The sequence below is a fragment of the Motacilla alba genome, chromosome Z (genome assembly GCF_015832195.1).
Source record: "Motacilla alba alba isolate MOTALB_02 chromosome Z, Motacilla_alba_V1.0_pri, whole genome shotgun sequence".
NCBI classification, from domain to species: Eukaryota; Metazoa; Chordata; class Aves; order Passeriformes; family Motacillidae; genus Motacilla; species Motacilla alba.
This window is the reverse complement of record NC_052046.1, coordinates 20,640,802-20,664,327: the sequence shown is the minus strand read 5'-3', so window position 1 is coordinate 20,664,327 and position 23,526 is coordinate 20,640,802. Positions and strand designations below refer to the sequence as shown.

Sequence of the window (23,526 nt, the reverse complement as noted above, 5' to 3'; positions counted from 1 at the left end):
CCATGTTAATTGAGTCCCTTTCACTCAAATGAATTTCAGATTCCTGGGAAGAGCTAGCTGGCTTAGGTATACAGAAAGACAAGTAAAATGCTATAAAATGGACTCTTCTCTTGCTCATAAAGTAGTAATGTTTATTAACACCTCTGATGTCTGTCAAAGAAATCCTTTTCTCTATCATTCTAAACAGGATCTTAATCTGTGTTTTAAATACTTTCTGATGAAGCCTTCAATTTCAGCAGGTACTTAAACAGTGTTTAATGAGACGAGGGTATATTCAAGATTGCTCTGAATCTGCTGATAAAAAATGTTATAAATAGACAAGAATTCTATTTCTCCTCTAATGCTTTCCAAGATTAATTTAACTTAAATCTACCCTCATTCCAAATAAAAAAGTTGCTTCATTGTTTTATAATTGCTAATGCAAAGCAATGAAAATTTTTATTTCTTGATTCATGGAGGCTGGTAATCAGAGCCAGACATGCTATCTATTCTCTTTCTCAGCCTTAAAAAAATACTTTTGTCAAGGCTACAAGTAAGCAGGAGTGATGTAGTTCTGTATAAAATGGATTTTTCCTTGATGTCTTAATAATGTGTCTCAGTACAACTGCTTAGTACAGTATTATTGAACCTACAGCTCCAACCAAATTTTTTTTCCAACTGTTTTAAATGTGTTCATAAGAAGAGAGCTGATGGATTGATTATGACACATAGTTTGACAGGATTCTGATTTTCCAGTTTTATGGAATCTGTTATGTAACACTTACCTTTCTTTAAATTACTTCAGCTATTTCATGCCAGCCTATGATTACAAATGGACGCTTCAACTCTAAAGTAATGAAGCAAATTTTCAAGTCAGAGCCACAAGACAAAACCCTCTAATCACTTGCATGATTGTGTTTGCAGTATGATCTTCTAAGCATTTCCTTTCATGTTTATATTTGGAGTCAATTTACTATTTTGTGTTATTTTTTTAGCCATGTCCTTCAGGGGCTCGTGATTTTAGAGAGAAGCAATGTGCAGATTTTGACAATATGCCTTTCCGGGGAAAGTATTATAACTGGAAACCCTACACTGGAGGTAATGGTTAGCATTGCAAAACCATTATCATTGTTGAAGATTTTGAAATTATGTAAACATTGTATATAAGAGAGTAATATTTGTAAATATAATGTCTTGACAAAAATGGCATGAGCTAAGATTTTTAAGCTTGTACTTTTGTCAGTTGCTGCAAGTGTTACTGAAGAGCAAAATTTCTTTATTCCAGTAGATTTGGTTTTGGTCTGAAGGTGAGTCACCATCATTGTAGAGACTCCACTTTAAAAATATGGAGCCACTGTCCACCTGCACCTGTACTAGAATTAGATATTCCATAGGTGATCTGCAAGTGCCTCTTATGCTACAATGATGAATTTAATGTCATTAATCTCACAATAAGTTTGCCTTTACTAAAGTCAGGAACATACTAGGAAAATGAGAAAGAAGTAAAAGTATCTGTAGGAGTCTCTGAAGACTACTCCAATAATTGCATTATTTATATACCATAATTTAATTTTTTTTCCTATTCTATAGCTGGAGGGTATAACTTGTGGTTTTTATACTTTATTGACTTGAATAAAATGATTTACTAGTGATTTTTAGCTTAACAGCCTAAATGGTTTTATAAACAGGTTTTTAGATTAAAAGCCTAAGAAAGGTCATCATGATCATGTGGTATGAGCTGTGGATATTCCGTTGCTATTCTTTTTTTTGAAATAGTGACGTGGTATCCTTGTTTTAAATTGTTTGATTACCATTAGGATTGTACTAGCATAATGGCATCATTATGGACCCAGGCAACCTTGTCACATCTTACTGCATGAAATAACATACAACTTTTTTGCAAAAGAGAAGAGTCCAGTAGAGAAATCATTAAGGGGTAGTTAAATAAAGTGTATATACCTTGTATATGTCAGGTATGAGATAAGATTGTAAATTGCAGATCTGTTTATGTATAATATTTTTAACTAAACCTTAAATTTGTAAGGTTTCTGTTAATTTTTTTCCCCTTTCATTTGATTTTGTTGTCCAGGTGGGGTTAAACCATGTGCATTAAACTGCTTGGCTGAAGGGTATAATTTTTACACTGAACGTGCTCCTGCAGTAATAGATGGGACTCAGTGCAATGCTGATTCACTGGATATCTGTATCAATGGAGAATGCAAGGTTACAAACATTTTATAAAGTACTTATGGATTTCTTTTTTGTGTCTGCTGTTACCTATATTTAGTTAAGGTACTTGTATGTTACATGAAAGGGAGTGTTGACAGGTCAAGTTGTTAGTAAAAGTGTAAGATTGAGACAGAAAGTTAAAAAAGGTATTGCATAAAATAGACAAATAATTTGAATTTCAGTAACTTCTTAGAAACATTAGTAGAATATGCCATTTTATCTTTTTTCTTGTTTTCTGGTTTCTGTTGAGGAGTTGATGGAAATGGCAACAGGAGATGAACAGGCTCCTTGCACTCTTCCAAGGCCTGTTCCATCATTTCAGTTAGAGCATCACTCTGGCTGAAAAACGCTAAATGTGAACATATTAATCTGTTGAACTAGTTAATCCTGTTGCAAAAAATCATGCTGGTAATGTAATTGAAACAGAAAGTCATCACTGTTGCCCTGTGGTTCTAGGAAAAAATGTATAATGCTGTAAGTATTTGCCTTTTACTAAAAATCTGATTATCTTGTAAGATTCCTATAGAACTGCATTATAAGAATTTCAGTAGGATTTGGGATCTGTGCCATATTTTTTGGTTATTAACATTCTACTTCTTCCTCAGTTTAGCAAAGCATTTAATTATGTTTTAGGTCTAGATATTTGAGTAGTACTGGTGACTCTAAAAATCATTTGATTTCAGCAAACCCAATGACATAACTAAAGCTTAACTTAATGCTGAAGTGCTTTGCTAAATGAAGGGCTGAAGATGTATGTTTATTTAATGACATAGTGAAATCAAAAGTTTTGCCATGTTTTAGTAAACCAATAAAAAGAATTTCAAGTTGAGACTGAACTGTGAAGAAAGTTTGGTGTCTGTCATCTTAGTGAATCAGTAAGTCAAAATGTAAAGAGTTAAAATAATAACATTTTGTCAGTTATTGCATGTATTTTAACTTTTCCTATAATGTGTGTATTAGCTGTTTACAAGATGACAAATAATAGTGCTAGAGAGGAAACAAAGACAGCTAGACAATTAAATAGCTACCTGCTTCTTTGTATGAATCCAAGAAAAATATTGGCAAGCTGCAGACTTTATTCTGTTTGCAACCTACTTGTTTCATCCTAGTTTTTTTTTTTTTCTTTTCCCAAAGGTCCTGTCTTTATTTGCATTTATTTTCATTTTTTTTTCATCTGATACAGCATGCAGTTTAGCTTTTCACTTCGCTTCATTCTGCTTTTAGTCTTACTGTGAAGTCATTTACACTCTACATTAATACCCATACAAATTAAAAGTTTCCCCTGCAGCATGTGGAAATATGGTCTATGAAGCTGTAATGCCTTAGAATACTACTTATGCTGTCTAAATGTTAAAGGATCACACAGCAAATCTTGACCTTAAAAAAGCTCTATCGATGGCATGAAGCTGTTGTAATACCAAATAACAACATCAATAATCATTTATTGATAAGTATAATAATTATATAATATGGAAAACACTGTGAAATCCCTTCATAGAAGTCACAGTAGAAATGCAAATTTCTTATTAATCAAGATTTAATAACCCAAAATGCAAATTTTTCTCTTTTTTTATCTCTTTTCATTGTCAAGTGAAAACCCACTTAAAGTAGTGATTATCAACAACAGGGTAGCTAAAAATAAGAACTGAATGTCTCAAACTTGAGAGAAACACTTCAAAGAAACTTCGGAAATAATGGTGCACGACCATCATCCTGTAAAAATATTTATTCTTATCTGTTCTCAGCATGTAGGTTGTGATAATATTTTGGGGTCTGATGCTAAGGAAGACAGGTGCCGTGTTTGTGGAGGAGATGGGAGTACATGTGAAGCCATTGAAGGTTTCTTCAATGGTTCATTGCCCAGAGGAGGTATGTACATGTGTGTCCATTCTGTCACACAATGCTTTCAGATCACTCTTTGGCAGATACCAGTGCTGCCTTCTTTCCCAGAGTGGCATTGCTGCTGGTCATTCACTTTGACTCTGTTTTTCTATTGTTTCCTGGTTTTGTGTATTAGTTAGGATTTATCCTGAATTCAACAATGTGTTTAATTATAGAATGCTTAGGTCTGTTGGTAGAGTTTTTTGTAATTATATAGTTATGGTTGTATATTAAGAGTAATGTTGTGTAATATTTTACTGTGTATAGTAGAATCTGATAATCATGCATGAAATTGTAGAATAGCAAGAATACAAAAAAATCTCAGAAGTTCATAATATTAAGAATTCAGAAAATATATATAGGCTATTATTTTAAAACTTAGCTCAAAAATATTAATCTTGTAATCTTAGTGTTACCAGATTTTGGCCTCCATAATTCAGGAAAAGGAAAGAAGCACTGCAGTTAGTTCTGTCCAGTGCGGGACCAGCAAGATTATGAGGATCTGGAATGCTTGACCCTCTGTGAGGAGAGGTTGAGAGAACTGGGCTTGCTCAGCCTGGAGAATCCCCTGGTTTATGGGGATCTGCTATGAGCCCTCCAATATTATGAGGAGGTCATGGAGGAAACAGCTAGACTCTTCACTGGTGGGTACATGGTGGGAGACAAGACAGTAGCTATAAACTGATAGAAGGGAGGTGACTAACCAAATAGAAGAAATAACTATTTCCTCAGGAGGACAGTCTAGCAGTGAATCAGATTTCCTAGAAAGGTTGTACAGTTTCTGTCTTCGGAGTTTTTCATGACCCAGCAGGATAAAGCTCTGAGTAACTCAATCTGATCTCTTAGCTGTTCCTGCTTGTAGCAGGAAGTTGGACTAAATGATTGACTGAAGTCCTCTAACACTTGAATTATCCTATGTTCCTGAAGATATTTCTAAATGTCTTAATTACTTAAGATACACTGTTGAAAATACTGTATTAGCACTTAAAAAAAAGAATTCCTGAATACTTAAGCTCTTGCGATCAGTTAAATTTTTTTGTACGAAGTTTAGAGAGTTTTCCTTCCTAAATAAAATTTATCTTTGTCTTACAGGATACATGGAAGTGATTCGAATTCCAAGAGGTTCTGTGCACATTGAAATAAGAGAAGTGGCAATGTCAAAAAACTACATTGGTAAGGGCATTCTTTATATATGATTCTAAAATACCAAAAAAACAAACCCCTCTTCCTCTGTAGTTGTCACACTGGCTCCTTTATTGAAACTAAGACTTTGAAACTAACTTGCAGCAAACATCCCATAGTTCCTTAAACTGGAATGGAGTACCTTTGAAATCCATTACCTCAAGTTTGGAGTGCAGTTAGACAATTCAGTTAGCTCAGCTAGCTCCTGTCCTCTCTCACCTTGATCTGGCTGATCATTTTTTCACCAGTATCACTCCTAGTTATGTGTCAAAATTGGTCAAAAGCCCATTTCTGCAGCTGCACAAATACCATAATATTTTAACTGATTTCTCCAACAGATGACCAAGCAGCAACAAAACTGTTATCTTCCCTTAAATGGCTTGATCCGGCGTGACAGCTGGCTTTATATTCCTCTTATGCTAATTTTCTGTGGGCTTCCTGCATTTCAGGTCCTCATAAATTATTTGATTAGGAAAATGAACTTGTTCTTTCTGTCTCATATGCTACTAGCATTATGCCACTGCATAATTATTGTCATGTAGTAATTGGACTGCTGTTCACAACTGTGGCCTTCACCTGTGCATAACTGACATTAGGTAAATGTACTTAGAAAATGAAAATGCATTTTTCTTTGGCAGGCAGGTAAAAAATTAACTGCTTTGCTTCTGGACGTATATTCGTTTAGGCATATATAGCATACATATGTTAATTTTCAGACCTTATGGTGCTAATGGAAATGGTTACTAATTTCTGCTGAATGTCATTGTCACCAGTAGAACAGTACTGCCTCTCTATCTCCTGCTCATATGAATGCTTTCTGATCTGTTTTAGACAACATAAGCATCATTGAGGCATTTTCTCTAACTGTTTGAGGTAAACCAACTGTCCACACACATGTAGTTGAGAGTAAAATGTCAGATAACTGAAGTTGTCTAACTCCTTAGCATTATGATGTGAAGTTTTCCCCTATCCAGTAAAATCAGTTATTTGTCTCAATGAAAAATTATATGCTCTTTGACTATGGGGCTGCAACCATCATTTTTCTTTAAACACGTGATCTATTTAAGATAAATTAAAGAAATAAAATATGTAAAACTTGGTAATCTTCACCTTAAATCAATAAGTCAGTATTTAATTACCTGAATACTCACTTTAAGATGCAATGTCATTTTTATATTTAGGAACTTAATGTAATATTATTAATAAAATATCAAATTCAAATCCCTGAATAAGACGTGCTTGCCCATTCTAATGGTTGATGAGCTATAAAATTTCTGTTTTGTCTACAGTACTTTCATGTTTCAAGGCTGTAAATTAATAAGTATAAAATATCAGATTAAGTAGCTAATATTTCAGTTTGTAGTAGAAATATCCTGTACTTCTGCTTTAATAAGTGTCATGGTTTGGCACTGGCCCAATGCCAGTGCCCCCATGAAAACATATTCTCCCTGGTATCGGCTGTGAGATGCGATCAGAGACAGAGCAAAGCAGGCCTCCACTTGTGAAACAAAGAAGGAAAAAAACTTTATTATCTTAGAACTATAATAAAATGAACACACAGAGCAAAAATGGAAACCTTTCAAACATTTCTCCTCCCCCCACTCAATCTCCCACAGCATGAAACAAAACCTTAGATTTTTACCAGTCCATCACCCTTCAAATAATCAACTCAGTCCATCTCCACCCTTCCGACAATCACCTCTCATTTCATCAAGGAGAGAGGAGTCCCTCTTGCGCCACAGGCTTCCCCTGGAAACACAGCCGAGTCCAGTTGTGTTTCCCCGTCACTCAGCACCACCTTCGTGACTTCTTCCTTCCATGTTCAGTGCTCTCACCACTGCACATGGACCAGAGCTGCTTTTAGGGTTCCCTTTTCAAGGATGCTTCGCCCAGTTCCAGGAGAAAATGACAGTCTCTCACCTTTTTGGGACACTAGTCCCCCCAATATTTCACCCCCTGGGGCCGAGGGGTCTTGAGAGCACCATCACCTCATCACCTGTCGTCTCCGCTCACATCACTCCTTTGGCACCAAGCTGTCGCCTCCCCCTAAAATGCAGTCTCTGTATTACAGGAAAGGTTCTGTCCATGGCCATACAAGAAAAGTCCAGCCAAAAGCCACTCCATCATCTCCTCCCACCTAAAATTCTTCTCAACTTCTCTCGGTCCTTCTTCACCTTCACAGCTTGTATCACACTTGCACGTTTCCTCTCATTTTATCCCTATCTCTCTTCTCCTTCAGCTCCCGGAGGATCAGCATTTGCAAGGTTTCCATCATCCCACAGAAGGGTTAAAATCACAGTCTCTACTCGTCCAGAACTCCCACGCTGGCTCTGCCGGGCACTCTTCTCGCCGCCCCCCCCTTCTCCTTCTCGGCCAGGCCAGTGCTATCAAATTTCAAGGTAGCACTGGCACCTCTCTCTCTCTCCCCCTCCTGAGAAAGGGGGGCTGCCCGATGCCTCGCGGAGTTCTTCCACCCTTCCATCTCTGTGGGGAACTCACTCTTGTCCTGCCAGGGCCAGGGGCCTTCACCTCCCTTCTCTGCCCAAGGCTCCGGCCTACCTCCCTCCGGCCTCGTGACTTCTCCTCCCCCACCCAGCCCGCAGCTGGGCAGGGGAGGTCTGACCTCTCCATCCACTGGAACCAAGAGAGAGTTCCCCTGGGTGTTCCTTGCTTTTAACCCCTGTGTTCTCAGAGGCATATCCATATTCTCAATGGCCAAACCAGGTGCCAATATTCACATCTGAGCACCTATTGGTTTGACCACCACCATCTCCCAGAAACTCACTTCCTCTCAAACCATGACAATAAGGCAAAAAAAGAACCAGTGAACATAGGCAACAAAACAACAGCTGACTGGTACCATATGTCAGACTCAATGTTCCTTCTTTTTTTTACCTCTGCACATTGTCTGTGATACCTATTCCATGCCCCAGCCTCTTAATGTAAAGATGAGGTTGATAATAGATTATGCATTTCAGAAGTGCATGTATCTCATGTTATAGTTCAAGTTGCATGAGGCATTCTGGTTCATCTCATGCAGCATCTGCATGTTGAAACCTGCAAAATAATCTGCACATTAAAGATTATTGCTGAGGCAAAATTGTTGATTTACATGAGGGATATTTTCACCAGGGCTAAAGAAAAAGCTTTATATAGCTTGAAAGAACAGTGATATAGAGCTGAGGCTCACATACTTCTAGCAGATTAGTAGATTAATTTACAATGGCTTCTCCATTATAAATGCTGCTTCCAATTTTTAGGTGGCTTGTATTTTTTTTTAAGCTTTAAAATCGGAAGAGGATGACTACTATATTAATGGTGCCTGGACTATTGACTGGCCAAGAAAGTTTGATGTTGCTGGAACAGCTTTCCATTACAAGAGGCCAACAGATGAACCAGAGTCTTTGGAAGCACTAGGCCCTACTTCAGAAAACCTCATAGTCATGGTAAAGTTACAATAAATATATTTCTGAAATTTGTAATATGTATTTGTGTTCTGAGAAAGGACAATGCCATGAATGAAATTAAAATAGGTTGAGTTTACAAACAGCATACAACTTTTTTAGCTGGAACTTTGTGTGAATGTTTTAACAGATGTTTCTTACATTTCAAAACTGACTGGCAAACATTGTGATGAAATGGGGATAAAGCCAGAAGAGCACCAGGAAAACTCACGGAAAATAAACCACATCTCTTTAAATGTGGTTCACAGTAATGGTAGTGAAAATTGTGAATGGGCAGTGTATCATATCTCTGCATACTGCTGACACTTCACAGTCCCTGACAGTTTGTACCTTTCCGTAGTTTTAAGCCTGGCCTGAGTGTGACATTTATATATAGCATTACCGCAGAATGAGTATAATGGTATGACACATGTTAAAAGTATGTCACTGTGGCATACATTGCTCTCAAAAGATTTTACTGAGTATAAGAATGTAACAGAAGATATGACCAGGATCCTGATGCCATCTCTGACAACAGGCAATGGTGAACATGCTGTTTTGCTACTATGTTGAGGACGAGTAAGAGAACAAGTTGATATTTTCCCAGTGTATTCTGTCAGCTACCGGATTTGCAGTTCAGTGATTGCTTGAGCCAGATTGGAAAATTTTGTAGAGAGTAATTGTTGCATGGATATCCATATTTTAGGCAGCATTTTCAAACACTTGAATAATCTTTCTTTCTTCTGTAGCTGTTCATAAGCTAGACAGTCCATACAGAATAAGTTACACAATTATAGTGCCTTGTTTCATTCAGTCTGTGTCACTGACTTTCTTTCTGAAAGTTCTCTGCTCTTTTGCCATGTGGAGACAGGCAGATGTGCCTCTGCAAAATGTAAGAGAAAGTAGAAATGCGTGTAAAGTAGCTCTGGGGTGGGTCAGATTGCTGCATCTAACTTGATTTTGTGCTATTAGCAATGAAAAAAAAGTTTGATTCAGGGTCAAAGGCTAGTGTTGGACAGGTAATCTGTAGAAGTGCAGTTCAACAGTGAGGCTGAGCAAAAACTCATGGTGATTGTGGTACTTTTGTTTATGTTGCCTGTAGTGGTGTGGCTGCAGTGAGAGTTTTGTTATTCTTTTAAAGGAATCACTGTGTGATTCCACCAATCACACCTTAAGCTGTTGGCTGTTGCATTAGGGGAAAACAATGGACTCAGCAGCAGTCTGTTCATGTTACAATTATTACTAGAAGTAATAATAGTAATAGTGACTACTGTACTGTAGTCACTAGAAGTGCTAACAAGGGAAGAGATAATTTTAAAATGTGGACTGTACTCCTCACAAGACTTCAGTTAGAACTGCTGCATGTTTCTACAGTAATGTGCTTTTCCAACTTTGACCTCCCATAATTATTCAGCTCTCAAGTTAATTTCCATGAAGACATTAATTTTATGAAAACTAGCAAAACTTATAAAATTTATGAAAAAGCAAAATTAGGAAACTTTGTCAGGAATAAGGAACTGACAGAAATAATGAAGTTGTGTTAAAGGAGAAAAAAATGAAAAACATCACCTTGGACAATTATATATTTCTTTTGTATATATTTTAAATGGTACAAATGGTGCAAATGGTACAAATTCTTTTGGAGAATATCTAAAAAGAACTACTGTGACTTCCTTTATTACTTTCTTCCCATTCAGCAGAACATAACACATTCCTAGAATAAATGTCATTGTGTTTGCCCTCTGCTTGGCTGCTTTAATGGTATAACCAGTTGTTTTCAACTACAGATTCTGCTGCAGGAACAGAATTTGGGGATAAAATATAAATTCAATGTTCCGATCTCTCGCACTGGCAGTGGAGACAATGAGGTTGGCTTTGCATGGAATCATCTGCCTTGGTCAGAATGTTCTGCCACTTGTGCAGGAGGTAAGACACCAGTCAGTCAAGCTACAGGGTAAACTGAATTGCAAGATACACTTCACTGTATAATTATCTAGGTGACTAACTAAAAACATTTCTTTCAGGTATGCCTCAGATCTTAATGAACATTTATTTTAATCACAGCGGATTTTGTTGTTTTCAAGTACCTTTAATATGTTCAGATCTTTTTGTTAAATACAGCATGTCTTGGCACAGTGTCTCTCTCTGCTGATACTTCTGAGACTCTCTTGAAGCTGGTATGTTTGTTTTTCCCAGAAGCTTTGTTGATACAGGACATCAGAAGTTTTAAGTAAGGAGATTAAAAGCGAGCAGGCAAAATAGGCATCTGTAAATAAAGAGATGTGTCTTTGTGTGTTTGTAGGTGTCCTTCACACAATCCTAGTCAGCCCTCCTATTCTCCAGCCACCAAAGTTTAGGATGCACACTGGCAGCTCCTCTGTAGAAGATGATAACAATTGGATTTTACTTGCCAGCCCGTAGCAGTATCTGAGACTTGTTGCCCTTGGGCAGCAGTGGGGGATTTGTAGGTTGTCCCATGTGGTTCATCATGGGTGGCTTTTGCCGACAACTTACTATATTCCTAATCCTCCCTCTAGTGGCCACCAATGCAATTCTTTACCTCTGGCTGGGAGAGCAGAACAGTTGGCTTCCTTCAAAGCCAACACCATTGCTGCTGCAAGAACTGGTGAGTAGAAGTGCTGTGTGAACAGTATCTTTCTTCTCTCTGGAGACTCAATGAATCATCTCCCCAACATACCTCTGTTCCAGAAGATATGGAAGAGTGCTTTAAATGCATCTCAGAATATCAGTATCTACGGCACCATGGACAGCCCTTATCAAGAAGAGACACCATTTTTTTAAAGAGCCTTTGGACCAAATACTTGTTGCTTTCTTTTTTTTCTGTCTGTGCGAGGTATTTGTCATGCCTCACCTTTCTGCTGGAAGCTGCTGTGGCTGTTACTAGTTGTATGCAGTTTAAATACAGCCTAGCCATACATAATACACAAAGAATAGCATAAATTATTTTCTGTGCCACAAGAGAAAGTCTTGAAACAAAATAAAGAATGCCAACTTTCTCTGATATTTTTATTATTCGTTTGTTGGATTCCTGGGTGACAGATTGATTTTAAAATACAATTTTAGTAATGCTAAGTGTGACAATAGAAAAAAACATTTTAAAGGAGAAGTATAAAGAAGAGAAGTGCCTAGCTCATAGAGGAAGTAAGCTCCAACTATCAGAACCTTAAAGGTATTGTCAGATCCTATTTCTTGTGATGGTAATGTGCTAATGATCTTTCTGAAGTCCTGGGAAAACTCCCATTGATTTAGGTAGAGACAAGATTGTAGCCATGGATATCCTGTTGTGAAGGTCATTGTCATTTCATGCATTTGACAAAGTACAGTGGAAAAAATAATTGGCTCTGAAGGAGTAGGCACTTGTCGAGATTAAAAAAAATTTGGATGTAATTAATTAGATTTCAAGGGAAGATTTGTGAATCCCTTACAGTGGCATATATTTATTAACTTAAATTCAGAGGAGGTGGAGGAGAGATTTCCTTTGGTAGTTTATGGTGGCCGAACCAGGCATTTTATCTCCTCTCTTTCAATTTAATAAAAGGATATACTGTGGTCATTTATTTTCCCTGAGCACTCTACTAATAAACATATATTTCATTGTAGCTATAATTCATATTTAAACATGTATCTACTTCCTCCATGAGAGAACCTGCTCCTGCAATTTCTGTCACTTTATGAAATGCATTTCACTGTGTGCCAAAATAAGACACAATTCTAAAGAGGAGCTGAGTCAGGAAAAAGAAATGGGTGACAAAGGTTGAAGAGATAGAGACTTTAATTGGAAAATTTAGCTAATGTAAATATCCTATTAAGCAGAGACTTGACCAGAGACTGTATTAACAGGCTGCCTTATGTCCACTGTGTGCTGCTTTAGTCTAGCTCTTTCTAAATCAGTTTATCTGTATCTGCATTGCTTAATGACTTAAGCATTTCTTAATTGCTTAGTGACTCTTAAAACATGGGTATTACTTGATGTAGTAACCAAAGGGAACTTGAGCATATGTGTTGAATATCATGAAGCAGAGCATAAAGACATTGTGGCAGTGCAAAGTTTAAATAGTTTTGGAGTACTTTATATTGCAGAAGTGACTGATTTTTTGTGCTGTTTCTTCTTCATAGTGCTTTAAGAGCAATCCACTGCATTCAGCTCTTCCTAGACTTGCAGTATGCTTATCTTGGTGACTAGAGCCGTCAGGAGTCAAGGAATGAGCTAAGAGCAAGCTAGGAGAAACCTACAGTCTGACTGAATAGTAACATGCTGTCTTTTCCATTGGACTTCTGTATTGTGTTCATCTCTGCTGTGCTGAATAGTCACATCAGAAGAATAAAAAATGCTTTAACTTTTGAAAAAGGACCTCTCTTATAGGGCCTCTCTTGACTTTGAAGAATAGGAAGAGCATAGTAAATGAGATCATAGGAAGGAGAAGAAAGGTTTCATGTTTATGACAGTTTAATACAATGCCAGAGCTTTGTATTCCATTCCATTCTCTCTCATGGTATTGAGCAACTCAAAGCATATATTACACTCTTACTTGCTCATTATGTGTTCATTATTGTTGTATAGCTCTCTGGAATTTCTGACCTCTGAAGCATTCAAGGAAATTCATTACCTCATATAAAAACTCACTCACACACCTGAAATCAATGAGCCCTTCACAGTAGACATTATACTTGCTGTCCCCTGTATTCTCAATAGAATGATCTAGGAGGTAAGTTAGAGCTCATGAAAGAAACAGTTACATGTATAGATTTCCTCTAAAAGTGAAAAAATCTTGTATGAGAGGCAGCCTTGGCTGTAGTGACCATAAGATTGTAGAATTCTGTATTAAATGAAGAGGTAGTGGGACAGCAAGAAAGATTATAACTGTGGAATTCAGAAGAGCTAACTTTAACCTCATTAGGGATCTTTTTGGGAGAATCCCATGGAAACAGGCCCTGTTGGGAATAGGGGTGGATTGATATTCAAGGATCACTCACTCCAGGCTTGGGAACAATGTATCACAATGAGAAAGTGGGGCCAATGGGGTAAGAGATCTCTGTGGATGGATGGATGAATGAAGGCTACTGTCATTACTGAAGTGTAAGCAGGAAATACACAGGAGATGGAAGCAGGGTCAGGCCACCTGGAGTGAATGTAGAGAGGTGGTCAGGGTAAATGCAAAGGAGACTATAAAGGCCAGTGCCCAGCTAGACTTCAACTTGGCTAAGGATGTCAAGCACAATAAAAAGAGTATTTTCAAATACATCAATAACAAAAGAAAATAAAAAAGATAATGTGGGCTCATTATTAAATGGAGACGGGACCCTGGTAAGAGGGGAAGATGAGAGGGCAGAGTTACTGAGTGCTTTTGCATCAGTCTTCACTGGCAAGACTGGGCCTCAAGGATCCCTGACTGAGGAGACCAGGGTGGAGGAATGTTGGGAGGAAGATAATTTATTAGGGAAGCAGGATTTGGTCTGAAACAACTAGATAGACCTACTCAAGTCCATGGGCCCTGATGAAATGGATCCATGAGTGATGAGAGCTGGTGCACATCGCAGCAAGGCTGCTCATGATCACCGTTGCAATATCATGAAGATCAGGAGAGATGCTGAGGACTGGAATAAAGAAAATGTCACCCCAGTTTTCAAAATGGGCAAGAAATAGGACCCAGGGAATGATGGGCCAGAATCCCTGTGAAGATGACAGAGCACCTCTGCAGGCCATCTGTGTCCATATGGAAGACAACAAGGTGTTCAGAGTAGTCAGCATGGGTTCACTAAAGGTAATCAGGTGTTTGATTGCCTTCTGCAATGAAAGAGCTACCTGGATGGATGAGGGGACAGCAGTGGGTATTGTCTGCCTTGACTTCAGCAAGGCTTTCAATACCCTTTCACAATGTTCTCATTGGCAAACTCAGGTGTGGACTTGAAGAACAGCCGATGAAGGTCATAATTGGTGGCAGAGGGTCTAGTTAGAGGCCTGGCACTGGTGGTGTCACCCAAGGTTTAATACTGGGCCCAGTTTTATTTAGCTTATTCATCAATGGCTTGCCGGGCAGATGCCTGCTCAGCAAGTTCATTGAGGGCACAGAGCTGGGAGCAGTGGTTGATACCCTGGAGTGCTGTGCAGCCCTTCAGAAGAACCTCGACAGGTTGGAGAGGTGGACAAAGAAGAACCATCTGAAATTCAGCAAGGGCAAGTGCAGGGTCCTGCACGTGGGAACCCAGGCACCAGCACAGGCACCAGCACAGGCTGGGGCTGACCTGCTGGGGAGCAGCTCTGTGGAGAAGGACCTGGGGGTCCTGGTAGACAAGAAGCTGTCCATGAGCCAGCAGCGTGTCCTGGTGGCCAAGAAGGCCAATGGTATCCTGGGGGCGTTAGGAAGAGCATTGCCAGCAGGTGGAGGGAGGTGATCCTGCCCCTCTACTCAGCCCTGGTGAGGCCTCACCTGGAGTGCTGTGTCCATTTCTGGGCTCCTCAGGACAACAGAGACATGGAACTCCTGACATGGAGATACGGAGGATGCTGACAAAAGGATGGATCCAGGCTCTTAGTAACACCAATCAGTGGAACAAGAGGCAATGGAACAAGAGGCATAAACTGATGCCCAGGAAGTTCCAGCTGGACATGAAGAAGAAGTTCTTTACTGTGCAGGTGACTATGCACTGGAGCAGGTTGCCCAGAGAGGTTGTTGATTCTCCCTCATTGCAGATATTCAAGAAGTGTTTGGACACAATCCTGTGCCATGTGCTCCAGGATGACTTTGCTTGAGCAGGGAATTTGAGCCAGATGACCCACTGTGGTCCCTTCCAACCTGACCCATTCTATGAGAGATTGTAAACTGTATTTTGTGGTGTCACTTATGTTAAAGGAGAAAGGTACACATAGTTTTTCTGCCACTGACCTTGATGCTCACTGTACATGGAATCAAGAAGAAACCAAATCTCCAAAGTCTGAGATCTATTTTGATATTTTAATTTTTTTTTCTTTAAGAGAGGATCTTTAGATTAACCAGATAGTTAAAAAGGCATGTCTGGTGACAGAGAAGTCTTGTTTATGTAGGATCCCTGTGCTCATATATAGGATGAAAATATAATTTCACAGATTTTTAATATAATTATTTTTCTTAGGCTTAGGGATCCAAAATTACAGCTCTTCTTTTTGTACTCTGGAATTTATATTTTGTACTCTAGAATCTATATTTTCTGTATTGAAAAATTTTCCTTTAGAATATAAATCTATAGTGTCTCAGCTAGTTCTTTTTTTTTCTGGGAAAAAAGGTATCTATAATATGCATTATATATAATAAATAAATAAATATACACACACATTACATAATGTAAAGCTGATCTACATGTGTTCTTCATATTAATTCCTGTTTTTTCTTAAGATACAGTAAAAGCTCTTCTATTCTGAGGTAAGGGTTTTCAGAAGAAAAGTTTGTTATTATCTCATATAGGTAGGTATTTATAGCCAGTGGCCGACTTGGACAAGAGGATATGAAAGCAATTCCAGAAAATAGTGCAATGTACAGTGCTAAGTTATCTATAGAGAGAGGAGGGGGAAAGGAGAAAACACAGGGAAAACAGAAAAAAATTAATGGCAACAACAGAAGATTTTCTTTAAGGACCTGTATATTATTTAATTAGAAACACAGAAAAAATGAAAAATGAGATATGTAGAAATAGGAACTGAAACAATACAATGAAAATTCTGGAAATTGAAAGGAAAGGGCAAATATATCACTTGCAGATCACAGAATTATAGTTTATTAATTCTCAGACATATCCTTCCTTATATCTGGTAACTTCCCAAGAAAAAGTGTATTACTCTGTTCAGATCCACAAGTATTCTTAATACTTGTGAACTTCTGGTAGTATAGTTTTTTAAAAAAATCTAGCAAAGGAACAAAGTCTTTCTTTATGTTTTTTATATTTTATGCAATTAAAAATAACCCAAATAACTGCCTACTCTCTTTTTAATTTCTTTCATGTTTATTATGGCAACAAATGACAGCATTTATTATCTGGAATTTGCCAGTCGGCCTAAGAATTGGTCAGGATTTCATTCATTCTATTAGAGTTCATCTCCAGATGGATTAAATATCTCAGATATTCATGGCTTTTTTTTATAAAGTAGGCAGCATAGTATTACTATCATAAGTAAATTGATTGCTGTTCAGTTTTCTTTGCTACTCATAACTCATTTAGAGTGATGCCTACTATGTTTTTCTTTCATGCCCTCAGATGAATTATGAAACTATCTTTAGGCAAATAAAACATACTTTTCCTGATCAAAGAAAATATAAGTTTGGCTCTGAGATGAACATCTTGTGATCTGATGAGTGAGCTCAGAAAGTATGTCTGGGTTAACCAGCATGCACTAGTTTTAGAGATGCAAGTTTCACTATGTATTGGTACTGGCATCTTTATAATTAACTGTTGCAATCACAAGCCACAATTTTTGGGATTGCTTTTAAAAATAGATACAGCATTTACATGCTTCAATTTTAATTCAAGAATAAAATGTGCTCCATGTAATTTAAAATTTGGCTGCTGAAAGTCATGCAGACTATTTGGGAATTGAAATCTGCAAAGCATTTCAGTTCTCAGGAGATTATGGTCACTAAACCACTGGAGTTTTGTTTTCTTTTAGGATTGCATTGACCAGTCATGAGGACATTTTATGTCTTTTATTATAAATTAAAAATCTGTAGATTTGAAAGCAGAATGTTTCTGTCTAACTGCTTGTAATTATTCCCCCCAGTATTTAAATGAACATGTTTATCTGTGCTTTTTAGATTACTTTTAAAAGAGACCATATACTCAGGGAAGAGTTCATAATTTAAAAATAATTTTTCAATACGAGGCATAACCAAGTTGTATCTGTTGTCTGGGTAAAATCAGCACTTTTACATTTTTCTGTTTATTTTTCTTGTCCTAAAAGTTATTATCTCTTTTTTTTATCTGCAATTTTTAATAAATAATATTAAAATTAGACAGCAGTGATGTTAATTTTATATACTGTGTGACAAGATGCTGCAGAACTTTTAAAAAATGGATCAATATATCTCCTGGCATCAATTAAAGATTCTTCACTATAAGGGAATAGGGTGAGTACTGTCTTACAGGTGATATGCTACCTGAACAACATTCAGTTAATGACACAATTGCAAATTTTTTTAAGCTGAGTGATACTTGGCAATCATAGAAGTTTACAATATTTTTGTAAACTTATTTTGTAAACTCCTATTACAAAATTCCTCAAAAATCAATTTGCTTAGAGTGCCAATTTTTAGCCAAATTCGAGAAGGAAGTATGTCTGATGCCAGTAGGAAATGCAGTAAAAATATAGCATTAATATCAATGCTATCCAATAAGTACATTTGTGAGAATGGTATGCCTTATTACAATGCTTAATTCTAAAGTGTGGATAAATTATTTTGAACCAAATGTATTTGAGGAAAATATCATTATGAAGTCCACATTCAGCCTATTCAACCAAGAGAATTAAGGCAGTTTGTGATAGAAAGGATAAATGATTAGTCAGAACTCAACATGAATAGTATATCAGCTAGCAGTGCCACATTACTGGCATTGCTGTTTGTCTAGGCCTGTTAAATACTATTTCTTATTGTGGTGAAATGTTAGCAGAAAATTGCTAGAAATATTCCTACTTATGTTGTCAGGTCAGATTTGAATTATTGTTTCTGTTGGCAGTTTTTGCATTGATTATAGTATTCAAGGTGAATCTTGTCACAGCTTCTTGTATATTTAGATCTTTCACTTATTTTTCAAGAGCCAAAGGAGGATATTATTTTCTTCTACAGGGGAAAGCTGATAGAATTGGGTTTGTTCAGCCTGAAAAAGAGACAGCTTAGCTGTGATCTACCTAATTGCAGGCATCTGGGATCCAAAGGGAGCCTACAAAAAAAGATGGAGAGGGACTTTTTCTAAGAGCATTTAGTGACAGGACAAGTGGGAATGGCTTCAAACGGAAAGAAAGCAGGTTTAGATTAGATATTAGGAAAGAGTCCTTAACTGTGAGGTTGGTGAGACACAGAACAAGTTGTCCAGTGAAGTGGATGCTCCACTCCTGGTAGTGTTCAAGGCCAGGCTGGCTGGGTCTTTGAGCAACCTGGTCAAGTGGAAGGGCTCCTGCCCACAGTCTGGGTTTTGGAACTCTGTGGTCTTTAAGGTCCCTTGCAACCAAGTCATTCTATGATTCTATGCATGTCTTAAAATGAAGAGATGGCTGTAAGGTAAATTTAGCAGATATTTGAAGGCAGGAGGTTTTAATCTCCATTTAATTATATTCATGTCACATTTTGGAATAAGTTAAATAATTGCTTCTCTTTTGAAGAAAGGTACAGGACTTTTTGCAGCTTTTAAGTACAAATAATGCCATTATTTCAGTTTTATAACTATGCATGTTCAATAAAAACTCCACGTGAATTGCAAAGACACATTTTTAAAATTATAATCATCATCTTACAGCATCTTTTTAAAAGAGGAGGAAGGCAGTGTGTATTGCAACAATAATAGCTGTGGTTCTTTACTGATTTTTTAAAATATGCTTAATAAACTACCTCATAATGTTGCCTTGGCAGCGATATTCTGTGCTTTGGCAATAATGATCAATTCCAAATTACCCTGTTGATGGTTAACAATAAAAGAGGAACTGGAAGTGCCAGTCAAATACAGAATTAATTATAGTTCTATTATTTTATTGAAAAAATATAATAAAATATAATAACATATATTAAAATATAATAATAATTTAAATATAATAAAAAATAAAAAATTGTAGGATAATATATGAAAATGTAATACTGTTTCCCAGTATTGCTGGTTTGTTTTAAACCAGAATACATAAGCAATAGCTCTGCATTGAAGTGTGACCACATCCTATTTGGTGATGTTTTCTTTGGAAATTTAAGTGTCTTTACTAGGAGAGGATGGCAGATAGAGAATGGATTTTGTGCAATATACAAATAAAAACAAACTTCTAGTAAATCTATAAATATATATATTTTTTTTTTTTTTAAATTTTTTTTTTTTAGAAAACAACAGAATCTTAAATTCCTCTCTGAGTGGGACAGCCTAAAATTAAAGGAAAATGAAAAAATTAAATTCTCACTGCTGTAGACTTTGGCCAAATAAAGTGGGATGGTAGAATTAATAATCAATAGGTGAAATACAATTATACTCAAAAATTAGAAGTGCAAGAATGATTAATTAATGATCTTTCATTTCATCCCAAGGTGTCCAGAAACAAGAGGTGGTGTGTAAAAGGCTGGATGACAGCTCCATTGTACAAAACAATTACTGTGACCCTGACAGTAAGCCTCCAGAAAACCAAAGAGCCTGCAATACTGAGCCTTGCCCACCTGAGTAAGTCTTTAATCACTTAAGATGGACATCAGTTTTACATAGAAAGATTAGTCTTCATAATCTATAATAAATCCTGTTAAGCAAATAAGATTCTCCTCTAGTATTCATGTCCTGCCTTATCAGAAAAGGTATTTGGGTTTGGTTTTTAGTTTCTTGTTTCTCTAAAATCAGCTCTGAAAAATGCATTGAGGATCTCTGCTTGACTGTGGAACAACAGTGATATTTGAACTACACCAAACTCTGTAAGTAAACAGAACCTAGCAAAACAGTTTCTTAAGGCATGAGTTTCATATGCAGTGAGTAGTGCACAGAGTAGAACTGGGGACCATTCTTAAGGCAACAATGATAAAAAAGTGTTGAGGTGAAATTTTACCCTAGTTATTAATACTGCATCTGCAACATTTGCCATATTTTAAAGTATGTTATATTAACATTTGTGTTGAAGCGTTCACATGAGAAGTGGCAAATACAGAAACTTCTAAGAGGACCAAACCATTTCCTGGCAATAGTTTTGTCAAATTTTTCTCCAGCATATTCAGTGTTGAAGAGTAATGCTGTGTGCCTTTAAGATTAGGTGCTTAGATTCTGTTTAGATTTATTTTTAAAGATACCTCTATGCTATGTATTCATAATTAAAAACCCAGCAGCTCATTTGATCAAAAATGAAGATTGGCAAGGACATAAAGCATAGCTTAATCTTAATTCAAAAACCTGTCTAGAAACAGTTGTGATATTTTGTACTAGAAAATAGTATTAACATGTGACAACAGCTTTCCTTACGCTTTGGGACAAATAAAACTTGTGGAAAAGGTGGAACAGATACAACAGTTTATTCATTCCCAAGCTCTGGTTAGTTTTACTTTGGTGATAATCTGAAGCTGTATTCCAGCTGGGTATGAAAATCATTAATGTTAATTAAATGCAGATACTGCACAATACTGTGGTCACCTGTAAATGTCTCTTAGAAACTGCTAAATTGTAGCATGAAGGACACTGTGAAGAATAAGACAAGAATATTGTGCATTAAATCGCAGCAGGTCAATGAACTTGCAGTTGAAGTCAGTCTCTTCATCTCTTCCTGGAGTATTAGCTGCTTCCCTGGTGTGGTGCCTGGTTGCCGGATGGCAGAGCAGTGTCTCTTACACTTCATGCCCCTGTGTCACGCAACACAATCATTTGGCATAAAGCCAAGTGAAGCCATTGCACTGCTGTTACCTTTGAGTGTGAGCAAGCTGTGTCAGACAGGTCTAAATTAGGTTGAAATCATTGTCCCCACAGTCTATGTGTAAATATATGTTTATCTTGGAAGGGTATGCATTTGTCCTCTATTTAGATAACACTGTTTGGCATGGCTCTGAGTGCACCAACTATGTGTACCTGAGAGCAGGACTAAAAAAGCAGTCATGTTTAATCAGTTCCTTTTTGCCAAACACATTCCAATCCCTTCCTTTGTGTGGCTTAACTATTAGCAAATTAGCATTTTAAAAAGTAATGTAAACAAAGTTATTCCAAACCAGTGTAATTTCAAGGGTCTTTCTGTTGTTTTGTTTGGTTTGGTTTTTGTTTTGTTTTGTTTTGTTTTCACTGACACTGCTTAAAAAGCCCCCACAAACCAACAAAATCCAGCCCATAAAGTGGGAAGCTTTTGGATTCCCTATCCAGTACAACAGGGACATTGATTAACATGGTGAAAGTCAAGACATCAATATTCAGAAAATGGGTAGAGTGTATTAATTAGCATCTACTTCAACATATCAGAGCAATTCAACCCATGTCTGCCTCCATTCTGATGTTCCCCTAGAGTGAATCCTAAGTGCCAAACTAAGGACAGGTCTCAATTCCTGATTCTGTAAGTAGTCTAGTAAGAGGTTGTTCAAATAACAGATAGTTATCCAAAGAAGTTTGACTGTTTTGACAGAAAGTTTTATCATGCAGTAAGACTTTGTGTTTACATGGACTGGCCAAATATTTCCCTTTTTAATTAGCACAATTCTACTCTTCTCTTGGTGCATACCAAAAGCGATGAAAATTATACCCTTTCCAACTGAATGCCAGTTACATTATACTTGATGTCTTTGAACAGAAGAAGACTATGTTTGTTTTCAATACTTTGTTTGTTATTACAATAAGTAACACTTACATTTCAGATTTCAAGAAAATACTTCTATATTTTTATGAATTATGAATAGTGCTGTCTTATCATACAGTATATATATATATTAAAGGTACCTGAGAGCAAAGTCACTTGAGCAAATTATAATATCAATTAAAAACTAACTCTGCAGCCTCTTGAAAGCTCTAAATAGCTTCACATTCCCCCTATTGTGGTAAAAGCACAAGATTTTTTGATGAAGAATCACAAATTAACTTCCTTTTGCTGGGAAAGTAACAACAGAATATGACATAATTGTTTCCATCTCTGCATCGTTCTAGTTTCATGTTAGGATATATTACACATAATGTAACAAAAAAGAGGGTAGCAGCACTTCTTTTTTGACAGCAGCTTGAGAAAAGACATCTTATGAAGTAGCTCCAGGCATGCCTCCAGAAACATCCACAGTGACTTACTTGCCTGGCATTTTTGGCGTTTTGGCAACATGTGATAGCATACTAGACTTCAACTTCATCCATTGCAAGGATGATTCAGGCAAGCAACTAATCAACATATTAAATACTGAAGACCAAATGTAATCATCAATATGAAGAAATATTTCTATTTAATTGAGCTGCATTAGGCATTCATAAGTAGAAATATATAACATTGCAGCCAGATTAATAGCTGCTTTAATCTCTGCAGCACAAAGCAATCTAATATTATTTACAATTCTTGGTGTCTACTACATATGCAGAAGCACTCAGAAGTTCCCTCTACCACCTATAGTGGTGGAGTTTTTAAAGGAATTTGTTCAGATGATTGTTTTTATGAGATGAATGCATGTCTTACTAGTGTTTGCTTCAGTTTAAAAAATGGGAAAAAAAAGAAAAAAAATAATTTTACATTTCATTAAAATTAGCCTTTTATTAAAAAGTTTACAAATATCTCATAATCAGATGAGGATTAACTCTCAAAAACCCCAATTTTGAGATCAAATTATTTTATTGTAATGATACTAAAGAGGCAAACATCTCATCTTTTAACTTGTGATGTAACTTTCAGCAATGGTTCCCAAACATTTCCAGTGGCAAACCACTTTCACAGAAATTATTTCAGGCAAGTCCAGTACAAACCTACATAAATAGCTTCAGTTTTGTCATGCTCAGACACTTCTTTCTAACTACTATAGGCTAGGATAGAAATTGCTGCTCTTGAAAAATACAAAGTAGTGTTATTATTGGAAGATATGTTTGCAGTGAGGCATAAATTAAAATATTTAGTAAAAAGACCCATAAATTTCTACTTTATTTCACCATGAATGTG

The 23,526-nt window shown here is 36.8% G+C and overlaps 1 protein-coding gene across 3 annotated transcripts in view; it reads left to right on the top strand.

Annotated features, from left to right (window-relative positions):
• Positions 1–23,526, top strand: part of ADAMTS6 (ADAM metallopeptidase with thrombospondin type 1 motif 6) — an 87,558-nt gene that overhangs the window by 49,057 nt on the left and 14,975 nt on the right. For all 3 annotated transcript variants that reach the window (XM_038124425.1, XM_038124426.1, XM_038124427.1), the window contains 7 exons: positions 975–1,077; positions 2,069–2,202; positions 3,954–4,077; positions 5,182–5,262; positions 8,554–8,717; positions 10,502–10,640; positions 19,979–20,108. In XM_038124425.1, the coding sequence (XP_037980353.1) occupies positions 975–1,077; positions 2,069–2,202; positions 3,954–4,077; positions 5,182–5,262; positions 8,554–8,717; positions 10,502–10,640; positions 19,979–20,108 (875 nt within the window). The remainder of the gene's footprint in view (positions 1–974; positions 1,078–2,068; positions 2,203–3,953; positions 4,078–5,181; positions 5,263–8,553; positions 8,718–10,501; positions 10,641–19,978; positions 20,109–23,526) is intronic.